Here is an 18278-nt window from a genome sequence, read left to right as displayed (position 1 = left end):
GCGCTTACTATGTGCCAAGCACTGGGGTAGATGCAAGGTAATCAGGTTGTCCCACGTGGTGCTCACAGACTTAATCCCCATTTTACAGATGAGGTAACCAGCACAAAGTTAAGTGACTTGCCCAAATTCACACAGCTGATAAGCATCAGAGCCAGGATTAGAACCCATGACTTCTGACTCCCAAGCCCGGGCTCTTGCCACTAAGCCAGGCTACCATTTTCAACCCCAGACCTGAGGGCCCAGGCCAGATCAGCAGCAGCATGGCTCAGTGGAAAGAGCACGGGCTTTGGAGTCAGAGGGCATGGGTTCAAATCCCCACTCTGCCACTTGTCAGCTGTGTGACTTTGGGCAAGTCACTTCACTTCTCTGTGCCTCAGTTCCCTCATCTGTAAAATAGGGATTAAGACTGTGAGCCCCCCGTGGGACAACCTGATCACCTTGTAACCTCCCCAGTGCTTAGAACAGTGCTTTGCACATAGTAAGCGCTTAATAAATGACATTATTATTATTACCTGGCACATAGTAAGCGTTTAACAAATAGCATAATAATAATAAACACCAAGCTACTCTACCTTAATCTATTCTTCCACCCCCAACTTGCCTATGCCCTCCCACCTTCCTATCCGACAGCTCACCCACCCTCCATACCTGCAAAATCCTCCTAATTAAAAAATGACCTCTCCTCCAATCCTCCAAGAGGTCTTCCCCAACTAAGCCCTCATTTCCCCTATCTGCCCTACCCTGAGTCTACTATGCACTTGGCTGTGTACCCCTTAAACATGGATTTATACTCTCCCATCTGTAATTTCTTTTAAGTGTCAGTCTCCCTCTGTACAATGTCCACTCCTCGTAGGTTGGGGTCACATCTACCAACTCTGGTGTATTGTCATTTCCCAAGCACTTAGTACAGTGCTCTGTGCACTGTAAGCACTCAATAACTACCATAAGTCCCAGATCAAACTGCCCCTCTCATGGGAGGATCAGCACATCCTCAAGTGAATCTTGGCAGTCGGAAACTTCCTGGAGCAGGTACAGTGTATTTGGGCCGGATGAAGTTGCTCACTAGGGATGCCCAAGGATCCAAGAGCACACCAGCGATACACCCACCAAGCCTCTCCAGTCAACTAGAGATTACTCCAATCAACTGAATGTATTGAGTGCTTACTATGAGTAGAGGACCGTATAACAGATTCAGTAGACACGTTCCCTGCTCATAATGAGCTTACAATCTCTAGGGGAGAGAGACCTTAAATATAAATTACAGATAGGCACAGAAATATGGTTACGTACAGTACTTGCTGAGAGGCTAAGGAACAGGTGAATAAAGGAGGAAAATCCAAATGTAAGGGCAACAGAGAAGGGAGTGGGAAAACAGGAAATAAGGGCATAGGGAAGGCATGCTGGAGATGTGTTTTTAATAAGATTTTGAATGTGGGGAGAGTGATCATCTGTTGGATATGAAGAAGGAGGGCATTCCAAGCCAGGGGAAGGATGTGGGTGAGAGGTCAGCAGTGAGATAGATGAGATTGAGGTACAATGAGTAGACTGACAGAGGAGTGAAGTGTACAGGCTGGGTTGTAGTAGGAGAGTAGCACGGTGACATAGGAGGGGGCAAGGAGATTGAGTGCTTTAAGGCCGATGGTAAGGAGTTCGATGCGGAGGCGGATGGGCAACCACTGGAGGTTCTTGAGGAGTGGGGAAAACATGGACTAAACTTTTTTTTTTTTTTTTTTAAGAAAAACGATGCTGGCAACTGAATGAAGTATGGATTGGAGGAGGAAAGATAGGAGGCAGGGTGATCAGCAAGGAGCCTGAGGCAGTAGTCAAGGCAGGATAGGATAAATGCAGTAACGGTTTGGATGGAAAGGAAAGGGCAGATTTTAGCAATGTCATGAAGGTTGAACCGACAGGATTTGGTGACAGATTGAACGTTTTTGTTGAGGAGTCAAAGACCATGCCAAGGTTACGGGATGGTGAGACAGGAAGGGTAGTGTTGCTGTCTACAGTTATGGAAAAAGTCAGGGGAAGAGCAGGGTACAGATAGAAAGATAAGGAGTACTGTTTTAGATGTATTAAGTTTAAGGTGTCTGCAGGACATCCAAGTAAAGGTGTCCTGAAGGCAGGAGAAAATGCACAATGGCAAAGAAGGAGAGAAATCAAAAATAAAGATGTAGATTTGGAAATCATCCACACAGAGATGGTAATTGAAGCCATGGGAGCAAATAAGTTCTCCAAAGAAGTGGGTGCAGGTGGAGAATGGAAAGGGATCCAAAACTGAGCCTTGAGGGGCCCCCACAGTTAGGGGGAGGGAGAGGAGTGGGGAAAAGCCTGCAAAAGAGGTTGAGAATGAACAGCCAGAGAGATAAGAGGAGAACCAGGAAAGGACAGAGTGAAGCCAAGGTTGGATAATGTTTCCAGGAGAAGGGGGTGATCAAGAGTGTCAAAGGCAATTGAGGGGGTTGAGGAGCATTTGGAAAGAAGTCATTGGTGACCTTTGAGAGGGTAGTTGCTGTGGAATGTAGGAAACAGACCAGATTGGAGAAGAGGAAGTGAAAACTGCAGGTGTAGACAACTCATTCAAGGAGTATGATGGTAGGAAGAGCTGTGGAAGCAAGTTGGCCAGGGGCAGTTAGAATAGACATGAGCATGTTTGAAAGCAGTGGGGAAGAAGTGTTTAGAGAGTAAACAGTTGAAGATGGCAGTCAGATCTGGCAGTAGGGGGTCAACTAATGGCACTAAAGAATTCCAAACACTCTCTTACTACTCCACACACATTTTTAAATGACCATAGCCCCCCCCCACCACCACCACCGTGTATTTACCTTGTGGGAATGATTAATACTTGTGTCCACAAATGGACAAATACATTTTTAATGGTATTTGTTAAGCACTTACTATGAGCCAGACATTGCACTAACTGCTAGGGTAGATATGAGATAATCAGGTTGGACACTGTCTGTCCCACCTGAGGTTTACAGTTTAAGTAGTGGGACAAACAGCTATTCAAGTCCCATTTCACAAATGAAGAAATTGGCTCAGAGAAATTAAGTGACTTGTCCAAGGTCACACAGCAGGCAAGTGACAAAGGTGGAACTAAAACCCAGGAGAGTATAAGAGCTGTGAGACACAAGGTCCCTGCCTTCAAGCTAACAATCTACTGGATGCCCCATATAGGACATTAGCTGTGTCTGCAATAATCTTAGATGCACCCTACCCCTTAACTCACTGTTTGGTACATAGTAGGCATTTAGTAAGTACCATAACTAACTCACCCTCTCACTTCAACTCTAGGGATAGGAAACCTATGCTAGATCATGGAACCACACGGTAGGAAGCAATAACTCAGTCTACTTATTGGCCACTAGATGATGTGAGTGAGCCACCAAATAAGTGAGCAGACTATGTCTAAGGGAACAGAGCAAAGTTTCTGAACAGAAACAGTGAGCCATACCCTGGAGAAAAGACCCTCTTTAACTTTCTTTGCTAATATTCCAAGAACTATATAAGAACATAACCCATTCTCTCCTGTATTTTCATCACTACAGCATTCTCTTACCACAGATCACTCATTGTCTATTGTTGTACTGTACTCTCCCACTCAGTACAGTGTTCTGCACACAATAAACACTCAGTACAAATGACTGACATTAGTTCATCCAAGAAAACACAGTTTTATAGACCTACCAGCAAGCACACCAAAAGATAAAAAGACAGGGAAAGGAATAGCTCCATCTATACACTCAAACCACACATCTACTTTTCACTTAGCCAAATACATATATACAGACACATACTCACCAGATAGACTAGGCAAGAAGGAACCACGGGTTTGGTCAACAGACCTCCTCAAGAAGAAGCTGGTTTTAGGTTACTGCTACAACAGCTAAAAGCCTGGGGGTGGAGAAAAGGCAAGTTATTAAGCACCCTCTTTAGGAAAGAGAACTTACAGCTGTGGCAGCCAAAGGAGCTAGGCCCCAGAGAGAGGATAGTATAGAAGCAGGTCACCTGACCCACTTTGCCACTGGCCTGCCTCAAAGGTGGCAGCTGTGGATTTTCCAACTCTCCCCAGCTGTGAACTTGCCATTTTTCTCTAATCTTCCCCCATACTGTGTCCTGCCCAGGATATAACAGTGACTTTTACCAGCTCACTTTCTCCCTACCATTGTATTTAATGTTGCTTTGTATTTTCCACACCTACTATTCCTCACCGAAGGACAATAATAAAGATTTGGTTTTAGACAAATTTGGTTTACAGGTTCAAGTTTTCTGGGAGCTTTAGTATGGTACCAGGTGGGGCTAGTACAATATCAACCCCAGTTGGATTTGAACAGTGGCTTGGGCTCATCCCCCACTTTTATTGCCTATGGCTTGGGGAAAGGAGGAAGATAATGTTGAAACAAAGAAAGACTATTTAAGTCTGTACTTCCTGGTAACTATTACAACAGCCTCCTCACTTGCCCAGATCATTTTACGGTCATGGAAATCTGTGGACATCCCTTCACTCCTCAGAAGCCCCCAGTGGTGGCCCATTCCTCTCTGCAGCAAGCAGAAACTCCTGCTACTGGTTTTAGGATATTCAGTTCTTTCTCCCCTATTTATCTGTCATCATTTTCCACTACCCTGACTCACAAACTGAGCTCCCCTCAAGCTACCCTCCCCTCCCCACATGTCTTGTTCTCATCTCTCCTGACTCCCACCTCTTGTTCTCAACCTCCCTCTTCACATGTGGCAGGCCACTGCTCTCCCGATCTTCAAAGTCCTTCTGAAATCACACCTACTCCAGGAGGTCTTCCCAGATTAATCTCTCACCTTGCCACCCTTTACTCCCTTGCCACTTCAGCGCTTCTGTGCCTCCTAAGCACTTGGGTACTCACCCCTCTCACTTCCTTAATCATTATGTATATATCTTTATACTCCATTACTTTCTTCTACCTGTAATTCAATTTAGTGTTTGCCTCCCCTGCTAGATTGTAAGCTTTTTGAGGGCAGGAATCTACTATCTCTTTTGTAGTTGCTTAGACACTACTGAGTGCTTCTACTGGCACTGTTGTTACTAGAGCCGGGATTAAATGCTGTCTACCTCTTCCAGATCAAGAAGCCCCCTTTTATGTGACAGTGCCTTATTCAAGCAAACGTTTTTTTTTTAAATCAGGTTTTGAGCCAGCCATAGCCATACTCCCCAAATGTAAAGTTGAGTGGGCTTGGGTCAAGGATGTTCAGAGTTGTTTGGGCTGGACTCGGAATATTCAGCCCAAGGATGTATTTTATGTTGATTTTTATCTTCTCATACGGCATTGTAAAATTATGTAAGGTAGGAGTCACATGGTCTCTGTTCTGAAAGATCCCAATAATACTTCTAGTACCCTAATGCACCAAAGAGCTTTTTAATGGTATTTGTTAAGCACTTCCTATGTGCCAGGCACTGTACTAAGCACTGGGGTAGATACAAAATAATTGGATTGGACACAATCCACAACCCACAGACTTAATCCCCATTTTCCAGGTGACATAACTGAGGCCCAGAGAAGTTAAGTGACTCGCCCAAGGTCACACAGCAGACAAGTAGCAGAATCAATCAATCATATTTATTGAGCGCCTACTGTGTGCAGAGCAATGTACTAAGCGCTTGTGAAGTCCAAGTTGGCAACATATAGAGACAGTCCCTACCCAACAGTGGGCTCACAGTCTAAAAGGGGGAGACAGAGAACAAAACCAAACATACTAACAAAATAAAATAGAATAGATATGTACAAGTAAAATAAATAGAGTAAAATAAATATGTACAAACATATATACAGGTGCTGTGGGGAAGGGAAGGAGGTAAGATGGGGGATGGAGAGGGGGACGAGGGGGAGAAGAAGGAAGGGGCTCAATCTGGGAAGGCCTCCTGGAGGAGGCAGAACCGGCAGAAGGAGGCAGAACCTGGAGCAGAACCAGCATAGAACACAGGCCCTTCTAATTCCCAGGCCCGTGCCGCTTTTCACATTGCTCCTCCTTGGTGTAACATCTGCCAGCTGTTACATTATTATATTATCCTCTCCCAAGTGCTTAGTACAGTGCTCTGCACACTGTACACACTCAACAAATACAATAATAGTCATGGTATTTAAGCGCTTACTGTGTGCCAGGCACCATACTAAGCACTGGGGTGGATACAAGCAAATAGGGTTGGATAGAGTCCCTGTCTCACTTGAGGCTCACCATCTCATTCATTCAATTGTATTTATTGAGTGCTTACTGTGTGCAGAGCACTGTACTAAGCGCTTGGGAAGTACAAATCGGCACCGTATAGAGATGGTCCCTACCCAACAACAGGCTCACAGTCTAGAAGGGGGAGACAAAACAAAACACATAAATAAAATAAATAGAATAGTAAATATGTACAAGTACCTGTTTTACAGATGAGGCCACTGAGCCCCAGAGAAGTGAAGTGCCTTGCCCCAGGTCACACAACAGACAAGTGGCCAGGGCAGGATTAGAACCCATGACCTCCTGCCTCCCAGATCCATACTCTCCCAGGTGTTTAGCACCGTGCTTTGCACACAGTAAGTGCTCAATAAACACCAGTGATTGATTTCCACGTTAACTGTCCTCTGCTCACTGACCCCACTGCCTGGTTTTGTGTAGTTCGACCTACGACTTTTAGACTGTGAGCCCACTGTTGGGTAGGGACTGTCTCTATATGTTGCCAATTTGTACTTCCCAAGCGCTTAGTACAGTGCTTTGCTCACAGTAAGCGCTCAATAAATACGATTGATTGATTGATAAGACGAGGGGTTAGTCACAGGGTTGCGGCGTAACCCAGACAGAACGAGCCTGTTGTGGGGTAGGGGTTGCCAACTTGTACTTCCCGAGCGCTTAATACAGTGCTCGGCACACCATGATCGCTCAATCAGTACGATTGAATGAATGAAAGTGAAACCTTTCGCTCGCTTCGGCTCCATTTTACGGCTTGAAGCAGAAAGCCTCGCCCTCCAGGCCCGGCCGCGCGGCGGAAGTAACGACACCGGGGGGTGGGACTTCGCTGGCGCCGCTCGTTCTCGGCCGCCCGACTCGCGCTGTACGGGCTCTGGTAGCGCTTTTTAAAGGAATCGCCGTCATGTCGATCGAAATCGAGTCGTCGGAGTAAGTGATCGGGCGGGAGGGCGGGCCCCGGCGGGGGCTGGATGGGGAGCGGAGCCGCCAAGGGCCCCGGCCGGAACGGGCTAAGCGTGCGGCCTGGGCCTGGCCGGCCTCCGCCCTCCTTTTTAGCAGCGCGGGGGAGGGGATTTGTTGCCGAGAACGCCGCTCGGCCCCGAGCCCGCGGTATCATTCCCCCCGCCACCACCACCATAATAATAATAATAATGACATTTATCAAGCGTTTACTATGTGTAAAGCACCGTTCTAAACGCTGGGGAAGTTACAAGGTGATCAGGTTGTCCTACGGAGGGCTCACAGTCTTCATCCCCATTTTACAGATGAGGGAACGGAGGCACAGAGAAGTTGTGACTTACTCAAAGTCACCCAGCTGACAATGGGCAGAGGCGGGATTTGAACCCATGATCTCTGACTCCAAAGGCCGGGCTCTTTCCACTGAGCCACGTTGAGATGGGCCCCGTCTACCACGCCGCTCGGAAGAAGGAGCTCGGCGTGGGCAGCGATCGTGTCTGCCACCTCTGTTGCATTGTTCTCTCCCAGGAACTTAGCACAGCCCTCTGCACGCAGTGAGCGCTCAATAAACACCACCGACTGTAAACTCGTTGTGGGGGGGGAACATGACTCCCAATTCCGCCCTTTTGTCGTCTTATACGGTGCTTGCACTCAGTAAGTGCTCAGTAAACATTGACTGTAAACTCATTGTGGGTGGGGAGTTGTGTTGTGTTGTTCTCTCCCAAGTGCTTAGTACAGTGTTCCGCTCACAGTGAGTCCCCAATAAATACCATTGATGATGAAGATGGGTATGAGTATAAATAGCCCAGCCACCGCTCCACGAAGGGTAATGTAAGGCGCTCCTGTCTTTTGGAATAGGTCTGTTAGATTGTCATATCGTGCTCTTCCCAAGCATCTAGTACAGTGCGCTGAACACAGTAAGAGCCCAATTAATACGACTGATTTCCGGGAATACTGATTTTTCTCACGGGCAGATTACCCATGCTTCGGAAGCCTGAATCCTCGATGTCTAAACGGGATCAAATGAAAATGGTAAAAATGAACGATGGTTTGTGTAGTCTGATAGATCGCCTCAATATTAACCTGATTTCATTCTGACTTGCTTTTAGCGTTATACGTCTCATCATGCAGTACCTAAAGGAAAACAGTTTACATCGGGCCCTGGCCACATTGCAGGAGGAGACTACGGTATCTTTGAATACTGTGGACAGCATAGAGAGTTTTGTAGCAGATATTAACAGTGGGCATTGGGATACGGTCCTCCAAGCTATTCAGTCGCTGAAACTACCAGACAAAACCCTCATTGATCTCTATGAACAGGTGAAAATGATAAATTATGCTTGAAATGTTGCTCTCTTCCTTCCGGAAGGGTTGACTTGCCTCAAAGTGTGTCGGGGGAAACTTCAAATGCGTCTCTAGGTTCTCTAGTTTATGAGTTCTTTGATAATTATTTCATAAATGAGGTAGGATTGTTGAATTCAATGACACCCTCCCTGCAAAAGGAAGTAAACAGGTGATCTTAAATCTCCAAAGGGCTGCCTGTGGTCAAATGAAGCAGAATGTGTTTTTGAAAAATTGCATACTGTCATTGTGCATAATGCCATTTGGGGGCAAGGTGACAGACAGGGACTCCCAGTGTTTGAGGTCATGTCCCTGTCCCCCTCCCCCCACCTCCCCACCTTCTGATTGCTATCACATTGTCTTAACATTCCAAGGGGAAGAGCTGAGGAGCAGGAGAATGAACGAATAATGAATTAGTTATTTTCCCCCTCCATAGATAAAGGTGAAATTTAGAGAGGATTGCTTCAAAGTACCTAATCCAGGGGTTCACATACAGCTAGAAGAATGTTTTTCCATCATTTGGCCTTGTAATTCTGGGAGAAAGGCAGTGAGTTCTCCGACCCATCCCCCCCACAAAGTCCTTTAGCATCCTTGGCCCATCCTGGGCTCCTTGTTTTGCCACATCTCTTCCCCCACCAAAGCTCTCCATTCACCATTCAGTCCTCTGCAGCCAAGCCACCCAACTTCCCAGGCAGTTTGGCCAATCGCCGCTGACCATTTTGGGGGAGCAAGGAAGGGATGGTGGAAAACCAGGCTGCAGCAGCGGATTAGCCAAACTGCATGGGGAGGTGGGTGGCTTGGCTGTAAATCCTTGCCCTCCGATACCCAGTCATAACCAAGTTTGGAAACCGTAGCTTCAGAACTTCTGCCAGAATGCTGAGCTTCCTTCTTCTCCGCATCTCTTCATTCACTCTCATTTTCCCTGGTGTGACTAGTTGGACCGTTGTATCTCTCCGACTTGCAGTTTAGTATTGAAATGGGGGAACTAGCAGTTATCACCATCATGTGACCAAGTCTCCAGTGAAAATTACCAAAAGTTCCCTCTTGAGTGTAAAGAACAAATTGAATTATGGTTGCACTGAGTGGGATATGAAAGGGAAGGAAACTAGTTTACCAACTGAGTGGCAAGTGCAGAATTACTAATGGACTGCTGCTTTGGCGTTCTCTTGAAACCTCTCGAGTCTTAAACAGAATTCAAAACTGTGTCTGAGGGCCTTCTCCAGTTAGAAGAAACATTTAACTTCCTAGCAGACATCTTTTACAGTGTGTATATACAGAGCTCTTTGGAAAAAATTGTGACCAGAAATGTGTGTTTGTGTTGTTTTTTTTACTAGATGTGCTTTCAAAAGCTAACTTTTTCTTTTGGTTGCATGATAGGTCGTTCTGGAGTTGATAGAACTTCGAGAGTTGGGTGCTGCTAGATCCCTCCTGAGACAGACTGACCCAATGATCATGTTGAAACAAACACAGCCTGAGAGATACATTCACCTTGAGAACCTCTTGGCCCGATCCTATTTTGATCCACGAGAGGTATTATTTGCAGTAGTGACAATCCCTAGGCCATACTGTGATATTTTCTTTCTGTTGCAGGATTTGGGGACTAACCTTCGTTTATTTTAGTTTTGACAATTGTATTTGGATTCTGGTTTTTGTGGTGGTTGTGGCTTTTTATGGTGTTTGTGAAGCACATACTGAGCACTGAGGTAGATACAAGCTAATCAGGTTGGACACAGTCCCTGTGCCACATGGGGCTCATAGTCCTCAATTTATAGGTGAAGGTAACTGAGGCACAGAGAAGTGAAGTGACCTGTCCAAGGTCACAGGAGACAAGTGGCAGAGCCAGGATTAGACCTCATCTCCCTCTGACTCCGCTCCTGCTTCTGTTGCAGACTTTCCCAATTTGACAAAAACTAGCACAATTTTAAGTAGCTGGTGATTTTCTTTGTCCCACTGGAAGATTTCTGGTAAAAAAAAAAGTCATTCGCATCTTTTCATTCTTAATTGTTAGGGGGAAACAGATATCCCTGGCTACTTTTTTGCACTCAAGTTTCTACATGTGGACTTGAAGAAGGAGAAGCTGCATGGCTTAGTGGAAAGAGCACAGGCCTGGGGAATCTGAGTTCTAATTCTAGGTCCACCATTCACCTGCTCTGTGATCTTGGCCAAGTCATTTAAACTGCTCTATGCCTCAGTTTCCTCATCTGTATAATAGGGATTAAATACCTGCTCCCTCACCCTTACACTGTGAGCCCCAGATGGAATGGGGGACTATGTCCGATTCAGTCTCATCTACCACAGCATTTAGTGTAGCCCTTGGCACATAGTGCTAAACCCATTCCATTGCTGTTATTATTATTGTTATTATTAAGCAGAGCAAAACTTGGCTGCTAGAGGATAGAACTATCTCTTAAGCCTGGTTTTCTCTGTTTTTTCTGCAATCTATGTATTAGCATCCAAAATCTTAATTAATGCAAAAGAGTGAAGGACATAGATGTTTGAAATCCAAAAATCTCAAATTTAGCTAATTAACTTCAACCTCTTCCCTCATTAGAATGGCTAAGAAGGTGCAAAATTGACTGCTTTTGACTTTAATCTCTGCCTGTCCCTGTTGAGGTGCTAACCGGAACAAGTGGGTAGTTGGTAATGAGACTGAGAAATGGGGGGCTTGGGATACTCGGCCCCCAAATAGTGAAGAGGTGGCTCTTCTTTGAACCCCTCAGAAGATGGTAGAAATCAAAGCTGAGACTAGGAAAGAAGGTTAAGTTGCAGGATAAAGCACTTGAAATTGTGAGACTCCAGAATATGTTAACAGAGAAGGTTATGGACTCTCCTTCTCAAGAGGGAATCATCTTTTTTTGAGCAAGTTAAGCAGAAGAATTGGGAAGGGCTCTCGGCTTCCTGTCCACATATTTAACAAAAACAAGCCCAGAAAAATAATAATAATAATAATAATAATGATGGCGTTTAAGTGCTTACTATGTGCAGAGCACTGTTCTAAGTGCTGGGGGGGGATACAAGGTCATTCATTCAGTCGTATTTATAGAGTGCTTACTGTGTGCAGAGCACTGTACTAAGCGCTTGGGAAGTACAAGTTGGCAACATATAGAGACAGTCCCTACCCAACAGTGGGCTCACAGTCTAGAAGGGGGAGATCAAGGTGATCAAGTTGTCCCACGTGGGGCTCACAGTCTTAATCCTCATTTTACAGATGAGGTAACTGAGGCTCAGAGAAGTTAAGTGACTTGCCCTAGGTCACACAGCAGACATGTGGCGGAGTTGGGATTCGAACCCATGACCTCTGACTCCAAAGCCCGTGCTCTTTCCACTGAGCCATGCTGCTTCTCTAAGGAGAGTCTATTTTGAAATTAGGAACCGGCTATAGACCCTTGTCATTTTCAGTGGGAATCATAATTTCCTACCCACTGCATGAGAGGTGCTAATCCCCAGGCATGCCCTGTATGGACCAAATGTCTTCAACCTGGCTTAATCCAGCCTGACTCCATTGCTGGCCTGAGCTTGTTTCTAGAGGGGGTGACAGCACACTATACATCCTGCACAAAGGGGTGTCTAATCCTGGCCTTTTTTTTTTTCTGGAGGCAGGGGTGGTCCTGTCTTCCCGATCTACTTGATTGCTTTGTCCAGTTATCATGCCAATGTCTTTCACTTACTACTTCCACAAAATGATTTGCACCTCTAACCCTGTACCAGGCATATCCAGATGGAAGCAGCAAAGAAAAACGAAGAGCAGCGATTGCACAGGCGTTAGCCGGAGAAGTCAGTGTGGTACCTCCGTCTCGTCTTATGGCATTGTTGGGCCAGGTAATTGCAGTGTAAAACTGAAATTAAGCTAGCTTTTCTTCAGTTTGAAAATACGCCATGTGTTAACAATTTTAAGGGACTAATTCTGCTTTCTCAAATAGTATACAAGTTACTTGTGAAATGCTGAGACATTTCTGTTTTCTTCAGCCACTTAAAGCTTTTCCTTTTCCTCCTCAGTCTTCTCGTACTCCTTTGAGACATTTTCTGGTCTTCCCCGTTTCTGCCTCTCTCCTTGTTCTTTGACCTCCTGGCTCCCCAGCTGTTTGACCTCTCCTCACTGGTCTCCCTGCCTTCAGCCTCTTCCCCCCCCCCCTCCCCCCCCATTTCTCCACGAGGCCGCATGGATCGTCTTGCAGAATCACTCAGCAATATTAGCCAGCCCTCAGAAGTTTCAGCATCTATTTATCTTTGTCTGTGTTAAGCAGGCAAAAAAGTATGGTATTTGTTAAGTGTTTACTATATGCTAGTACTGTACTGTTCTAAACTCTAGGTTCTCCATCGTCTTCTGCTTCTCTTAACCTACTGCTCCTCAACTCACACTCTTCACTCCTTGTAATGTGTCTCGTTCTTGGTTACCTTGCCTTGCGACCCCTTACTCTTGTTTTGTCGTTCACCACCTGGAGCTCTGCTGCTTCCCTTCCCCCACCCTCATTGTGGCAGACTGCAGCTTTAATAGTAATAATAATAATTATGGCATTTGTTAAGTGCTTTCTATGTGCCAGGCACCGTTCTAGCTCTACCTTGAAAACCCTTCTAAAACCCTGTCTTCTATTGGCAGTGTGGCTTAGTGGAAAGAGCATGGGCTTGGGAGTAAGGGGTCGTGGGTTCTAATCCTGACTCCGCCACTTATCAGCTGCGTGACTTTGGGCAAGTCACTTAATTCTCCGTGCCTCAGTTACCTCATCTGTAAAATGGGGATTAAGACTGAGCCCCACGTGGGACAATGTGATTACCTTATATCTATCCCAGTGCTTAGAATAGTGTTTGGCACATAGTAAGCGCTTATCAAATACCATCATTATTATTATTAATGACACCCACACTTAGCACTTGACTTAGTCCTTTCCTCCATACTCATGTGCATATGTATACTTTTATTTACATATTTACCTGTACAGTCAGTTATATGGCTGTTTCATTGTGAAATGCTTGTACTGTTTCCTGCTGCTTTATCCTGGTTTCTGCCTCTTGCTTTTGCTGTCCATTGCTTTTTTTTTTTTTTTTGTCCGACTCCCTCATTAAGTTGTGAGCCCCTTGGGGATGTAGAACGTGTGTCTTTTTACTGTTATTGTTTCTAGACTAAGCTCGCTGTTGAGCAGGGAATGCATCTATCAACCCTGTTGTAGTGTACTCTCCCAAGTGCTTAGTACAGTGCTCTGCACACAGTAAGTGCTCAATAAATACTATTGGTTGATTATTGTACTTTCCCAAGCAGTTAGTTCAGCGCCTCACACTTGGGTGCTTGTGTCACTGATTTCTGAGAACACCGGTTATATTAAAAAGAGTGAGAAATTTTTTTTTAAAGTGGTTGGAACCCCAGAATTGACTACAAAACTTCATTTCACTAGTCCTGAGTGATGGAGCTATTTACATTTTTGTACATTTCTAATATGGAATACTTTAAATTTCATTTTAGGCTTTGAAGTGGCAGCAGCACCAGGGACTGCTTCCTCCGGGTATGACAATTGATTTGTTCCGAGGGAAAGCGGCTGTGAAAGATGTGGAAGAAGAAAAATTCCCTACCCAGTTAAGCAGACACATTAAGGTAGGAGCCTCATGATTTTTTTTCTTTCCCCATTTGGTCAGTTTTGGTTACTTCACTTTATCTTTAAGTGCCGGTTTAGAGTTGCATTTATTTTCAAATATGCTTCTACCCCAGGGACACTGGCTTTGGATTTTTGAGAATCAAAAATGGGAGGGGGGAGTGGGAAGGGGACTGGTTGTGGGGGTAGAGAGAGGAAAGGGGCCTCACCTCCACTGGTGCACTTGGTGACTCAGAGGATCAATCAATCAATCGTATTTATTGAGCGCTTACTGTGTGCAGAGCACTGTACTAAGCGCTTGGGAAGTACAAGTTGGCAACATATAGAGATGGTCCCTACCCAACAGTGGGCTCACATTCTAGAAGGGGGAGACAGAGAACAAAACAAAACATATTAACAAAATAAAATAAATAGAGTAAATATGTACAAGTAAAATAAACAAATAAATAGAGTAATGAATACATACAAACATATATACAGGTGCTGTGGGGAAGGGAAGGAGGTAAGGCAGGGGAGATGGAGGGGGGAGGAGGGGGAGAGGAAGGAGGGGGCTCAATCTGGGAAGGCCTCCTGAAGGACGTGAGCTCTCAGTAGGGCCTTGAAGGGAGGAAGAGAGCTAGCTTGGCGGATGGTGCTCTGGGGGTGGGGCCAGCTGAAAAGCAGCCCAGTTTCCTCTATGTACATAACTGGCTCAGGAGTAAATAACATCTCCTTTGTCTTCATTGCCTTCGTTCAAAACAGTTTGGACAAAAGTCGCACGTGGAATGTGCTCGGTTCTCTCCAGATGGTCAGTATCTGGTTACTGGCTCTGTGGATGGGTTCATTGAAGTGTGGAATTTTACAACTGGAAAAATCAGGAAGGTAATGTGTCTTTTTTTTTCTTCCGGGGAGAGGGCAGAATGGCCCCATAAATAGACTTATTTCTCACTCCAAAGTATGGATCATGAGCACCTTGACCTCTAAATCGGGTCTGAGCCGGTAGGGGGAATAGGCTACCTGACGGCTGGCTAAATTTGGGGTGTTAGCGATATGGTTCTATTCCTAAGTTTGGATGTGTCACCAGTTGGTTTTGATGTTGAGCGTATTGTCTTTAAGCATAAGTCACCTCTTCCTGTATTTCATTGTTTTCAACAAATATTAACAAGCACTCTGGGTGCGTAGCTCTGTGTTGTTAGTATTATTCATTCCTTCTATCATATTTATTGAGCACATACTGTGTGCAGAGCACTGTACTAAGTGCTTGGGAGAGTACAAAATAACAGTAGACACAGTCCCTGCCCTCAGTGAGCTTACAGTCTAGAGGGGGAGACAGGCATTAATATAAATAAATGACAGATGAGTACATAAGTGCTGTTGGGCTGGGAAGGGGGTGGTGAATAAAGGGAGCAAGTCCGGGTGACACAGAGGGGAGAGGGAGAAGAGGAAAGGAGGGTTTAGTTAGGGAAGACCTCTTGGAGGAGATGTGCCTGTAATAAGGCTTCAAAGCGAGAGGAGAGTCATTTTCTGTCGGATTTGAGGAGGGAGGGCGATGCAGGCCAGAGGCAGGATGTGGGCAAGGGGTCGGCAGCGAGATAGACGAGATGGAGGTACAGAGAGAAGATTAGCTCTAGAGGAGCAAAGTGTAAGGGCTGGGTTGTAGACGGAGAGGAGCAAGGTGAGGTAGGAGGGGGAAAGGTGATTGAAGGTTATGAAGCCAAAGGTGAGGAGTTTCTGATGCGGAGGTGGATGGGCAACCACTGGAGGTTCTTGAAAGTGGGGAAACATGGCCCGAATGTCTTTGTAGAAAAATGAACTGGGCAGCAAAGTGAAGTATCATAATTATTATTATACTTGTTAAGCTCTTACTTTGTGCCAAGAACTGTAGTAAGAGCTGGGGTAGATACAAGACAATCAGGTTGGACACAGTCCCTGTCCATATGGACCTCACAGCCTAAGGGGAAGGGACAACAGGTAGTCCACTTCTCTGTGCCTCAGTCTCCTCATCTGTAAAATGGGAAGTGACTTGCCCAAGGTCACACAGCCAACTGATGGTAGAGCCAGGACTAGAACCCAGGCCTGCTTCACATGTTGCGCATTATGGGACTTGATAAAATGAAGAGAAACTATGATTCCTACCCTCCCAAAGTAAAATCAAAATTAAAGAGTTGCATGCTGTGGAGTCAAATAGGTGTTGCTGTCTTCATTTTGTTGTTTCACTAGCTATCAATAATTGTTGTTCGGTTTTAGGATCTGAAGTATCAGGCACAAGATAATTTTATGATGATGGATGATGCCGTGCTGTGCATGTGCTTCAGCAGAGATACTGAAATGCTAGCAACCGGAGCCCAAGACGGAAAGATTAAGGTACAAAATAGTCGTATGAGCTCATGAAGAAATTGGCCATGTTCCCATGGAATGGGGGTATTATTGCTGCGTTGAAAGGATTGTTTTAAGGGACTCCTTTAAAACAATCCATGTAATGAGTGTTCTGCAAGTATTTATTGAACACTCTCTGTAGAACAGATCCTGGTCCATTATAACAATCTGGCTTCTTGGCCACAAGTAGAATATTAGGTACCCCCATACTGATCCATGGGCAGGGGGGTACTCCTCTTTTGAATTGATGTTCTGACTTATTGTTCCCTAGCATATGAGGTGCTTTATTGAACACAGAGAGGAGTTGGTTGTTGCCAACTCCACATATTGGGGTTGGTCCGATGTAAATTTTGTTGATGTCTTGATATTTTGCAATTATAAAGGAATAAGCCACCATTGCACAGTGACTGCAGCTGCTTTGAGCCAGGGTTTTCTTAGAGATGATGTATTTGAAATGTGTTTATGACCCAAATCTCTATGGGCCGAGTCTAAGCCTGGGTGCTAAACCAGCATTTGCCCAGAGCCTACCGTGCGCACAGAGGTAATGATTATGTAGTCACAAACAACTACTTGTGCCCTTGAGCCCCCTTGGGGAGCCATGATATCAGCCTCTCTGCTTGCTGACAGGTAGGATTTTGAGCTTTTTCCATTCCAGCCCTCTCCTCCTGGAGAGGATCATGGCGGTACAGGCATACCTCACGATACAACAGAGTTCTGTTCCTTGAAAATGTGACTTTCCTTGTGGGCTGCCCTGATGGAGAAAATGTGTGTGTGTGTGTGTGTGTGTGTGTGTTCGGGCAGGCGGGGAGGGGGACGGTGTAGTTTGGAGACAATAGTTTGCCCTTTGTGTAACAATGTGAGGTGAGAAAAGAGACTTCTGGGGCCAGTTAAGACCCCCATACTGGAGACACACACACACACACACCCAGAAAAGCTTGTGTTAACATCCGGGCAAGTGCACTACAGGCCTACCAGAGCCTGGGGAAGGGGCCCAAGTGAGCCCTGAGGAGCAACATGGAGGAAGAGCTGGAAACCTCCAGGAAGCTGACTCAGTCATGTCTGAAGCACACTGTGAAAAGACTAAGAGCCCTTCCCCCTGGACTCCTGCCCCTGGAGAAAGGTCCCAAACTGCCCGGAAAATGGCAAGAGGCTCCTCAGAACCCAACATGCAGGAGAAAGAGCCAGGACCATCTACAGTGGGGGAATGATAAAAGATGCTTGTAGGACAAAGGGCAAACTATATAAATGGAGGAGATTGGGTGTGCTTAGTCTTTCTCTTGGGACTGCCAGGATGGAGTGGTTGGTCTCTTTCTGAAACTGGCTGCCATCTGGAGAGAATGACCCTCTGGCTGAAGCTGTTCGGGGTCTCTTACGTGAGAAGCATCTGTTTGAGGGGTGACTTTATCGGTGAAGCCTGCATATTCGTAAAACCAGGGCCTTCTACGTGACAAACTTTACAGAACCCTATCTGTGAGGGCCACCTGCCAAATTGTAGTATTGGATAATCGCTACCGGTCTGGGAGGTCTCTGTTTCTGATGCAGGGCCTGGGATAGGTAAATATCACTTTGGGGGCTCCTAGTTCCCAGGTTCTGAGAGATTAAGTGTGGTTTGGTTCTCTCAGACCAGACCTGTTCTCTTTTTTCTAACTTGTAATGAGGGTTTCAGTCGACTGCAGAGCTCTTTCTGGACTGAGGTGGTGGGAGAGCTTGGTGAGCACCCGGAGAGCAAGGCAAAACAGGAAAGATGGATGGAAGCTTGCATCATCTGTGGACTGTTCTTGGGGAGCGAGAGACCCGTCTCCATTCCCAACTGAGGGAGGTGGAGGCGTTGTGTATTGCCCAGGCAGC

At 45.7% G+C, this 18278-nt stretch overlaps 1 protein-coding gene across 1 annotated transcript in view; it reads left to right on the top strand.

Annotated features, from left to right (window-relative positions):
- Nucleotides 1-7043: 7043 nt before the first annotated feature.
- The window catches only part of SMU1 (SMU1 DNA replication regulator and spliceosomal factor), a 28185-nt gene continuing 16950 nt past the window's right edge, over nt 7044-18278 (top strand). Inside the window, exons 1-7 of the mRNA XM_038769607.1 lie at nt 7044-7125; nt 8262-8472; nt 9871-10023; nt 12202-12312; nt 13949-14077; nt 14817-14936; nt 16302-16418. Coding sequence (XP_038625535.1) covers nt 7100-7125; nt 8262-8472; nt 9871-10023; nt 12202-12312; nt 13949-14077; nt 14817-14936; nt 16302-16418 — 867 coding nt within the window. The 5' untranslated portion in view covers nt 7044-7099. The remainder of the gene's footprint in view (nt 7126-8261; nt 8473-9870; nt 10024-12201; nt 12313-13948; nt 14078-14816; nt 14937-16301; nt 16419-18278) is intronic.

The sequence above is a fragment of the Tachyglossus aculeatus genome, chromosome X4 (genome assembly GCF_015852505.1).
Source record: "Tachyglossus aculeatus isolate mTacAcu1 chromosome X4, mTacAcu1.pri, whole genome shotgun sequence".
Classification (NCBI taxonomy): Eukaryota; Metazoa; Chordata; class Mammalia; order Monotremata; family Tachyglossidae; genus Tachyglossus; species Tachyglossus aculeatus.
This window is presented reverse-complemented; position numbering and strand designations above follow the sequence as displayed.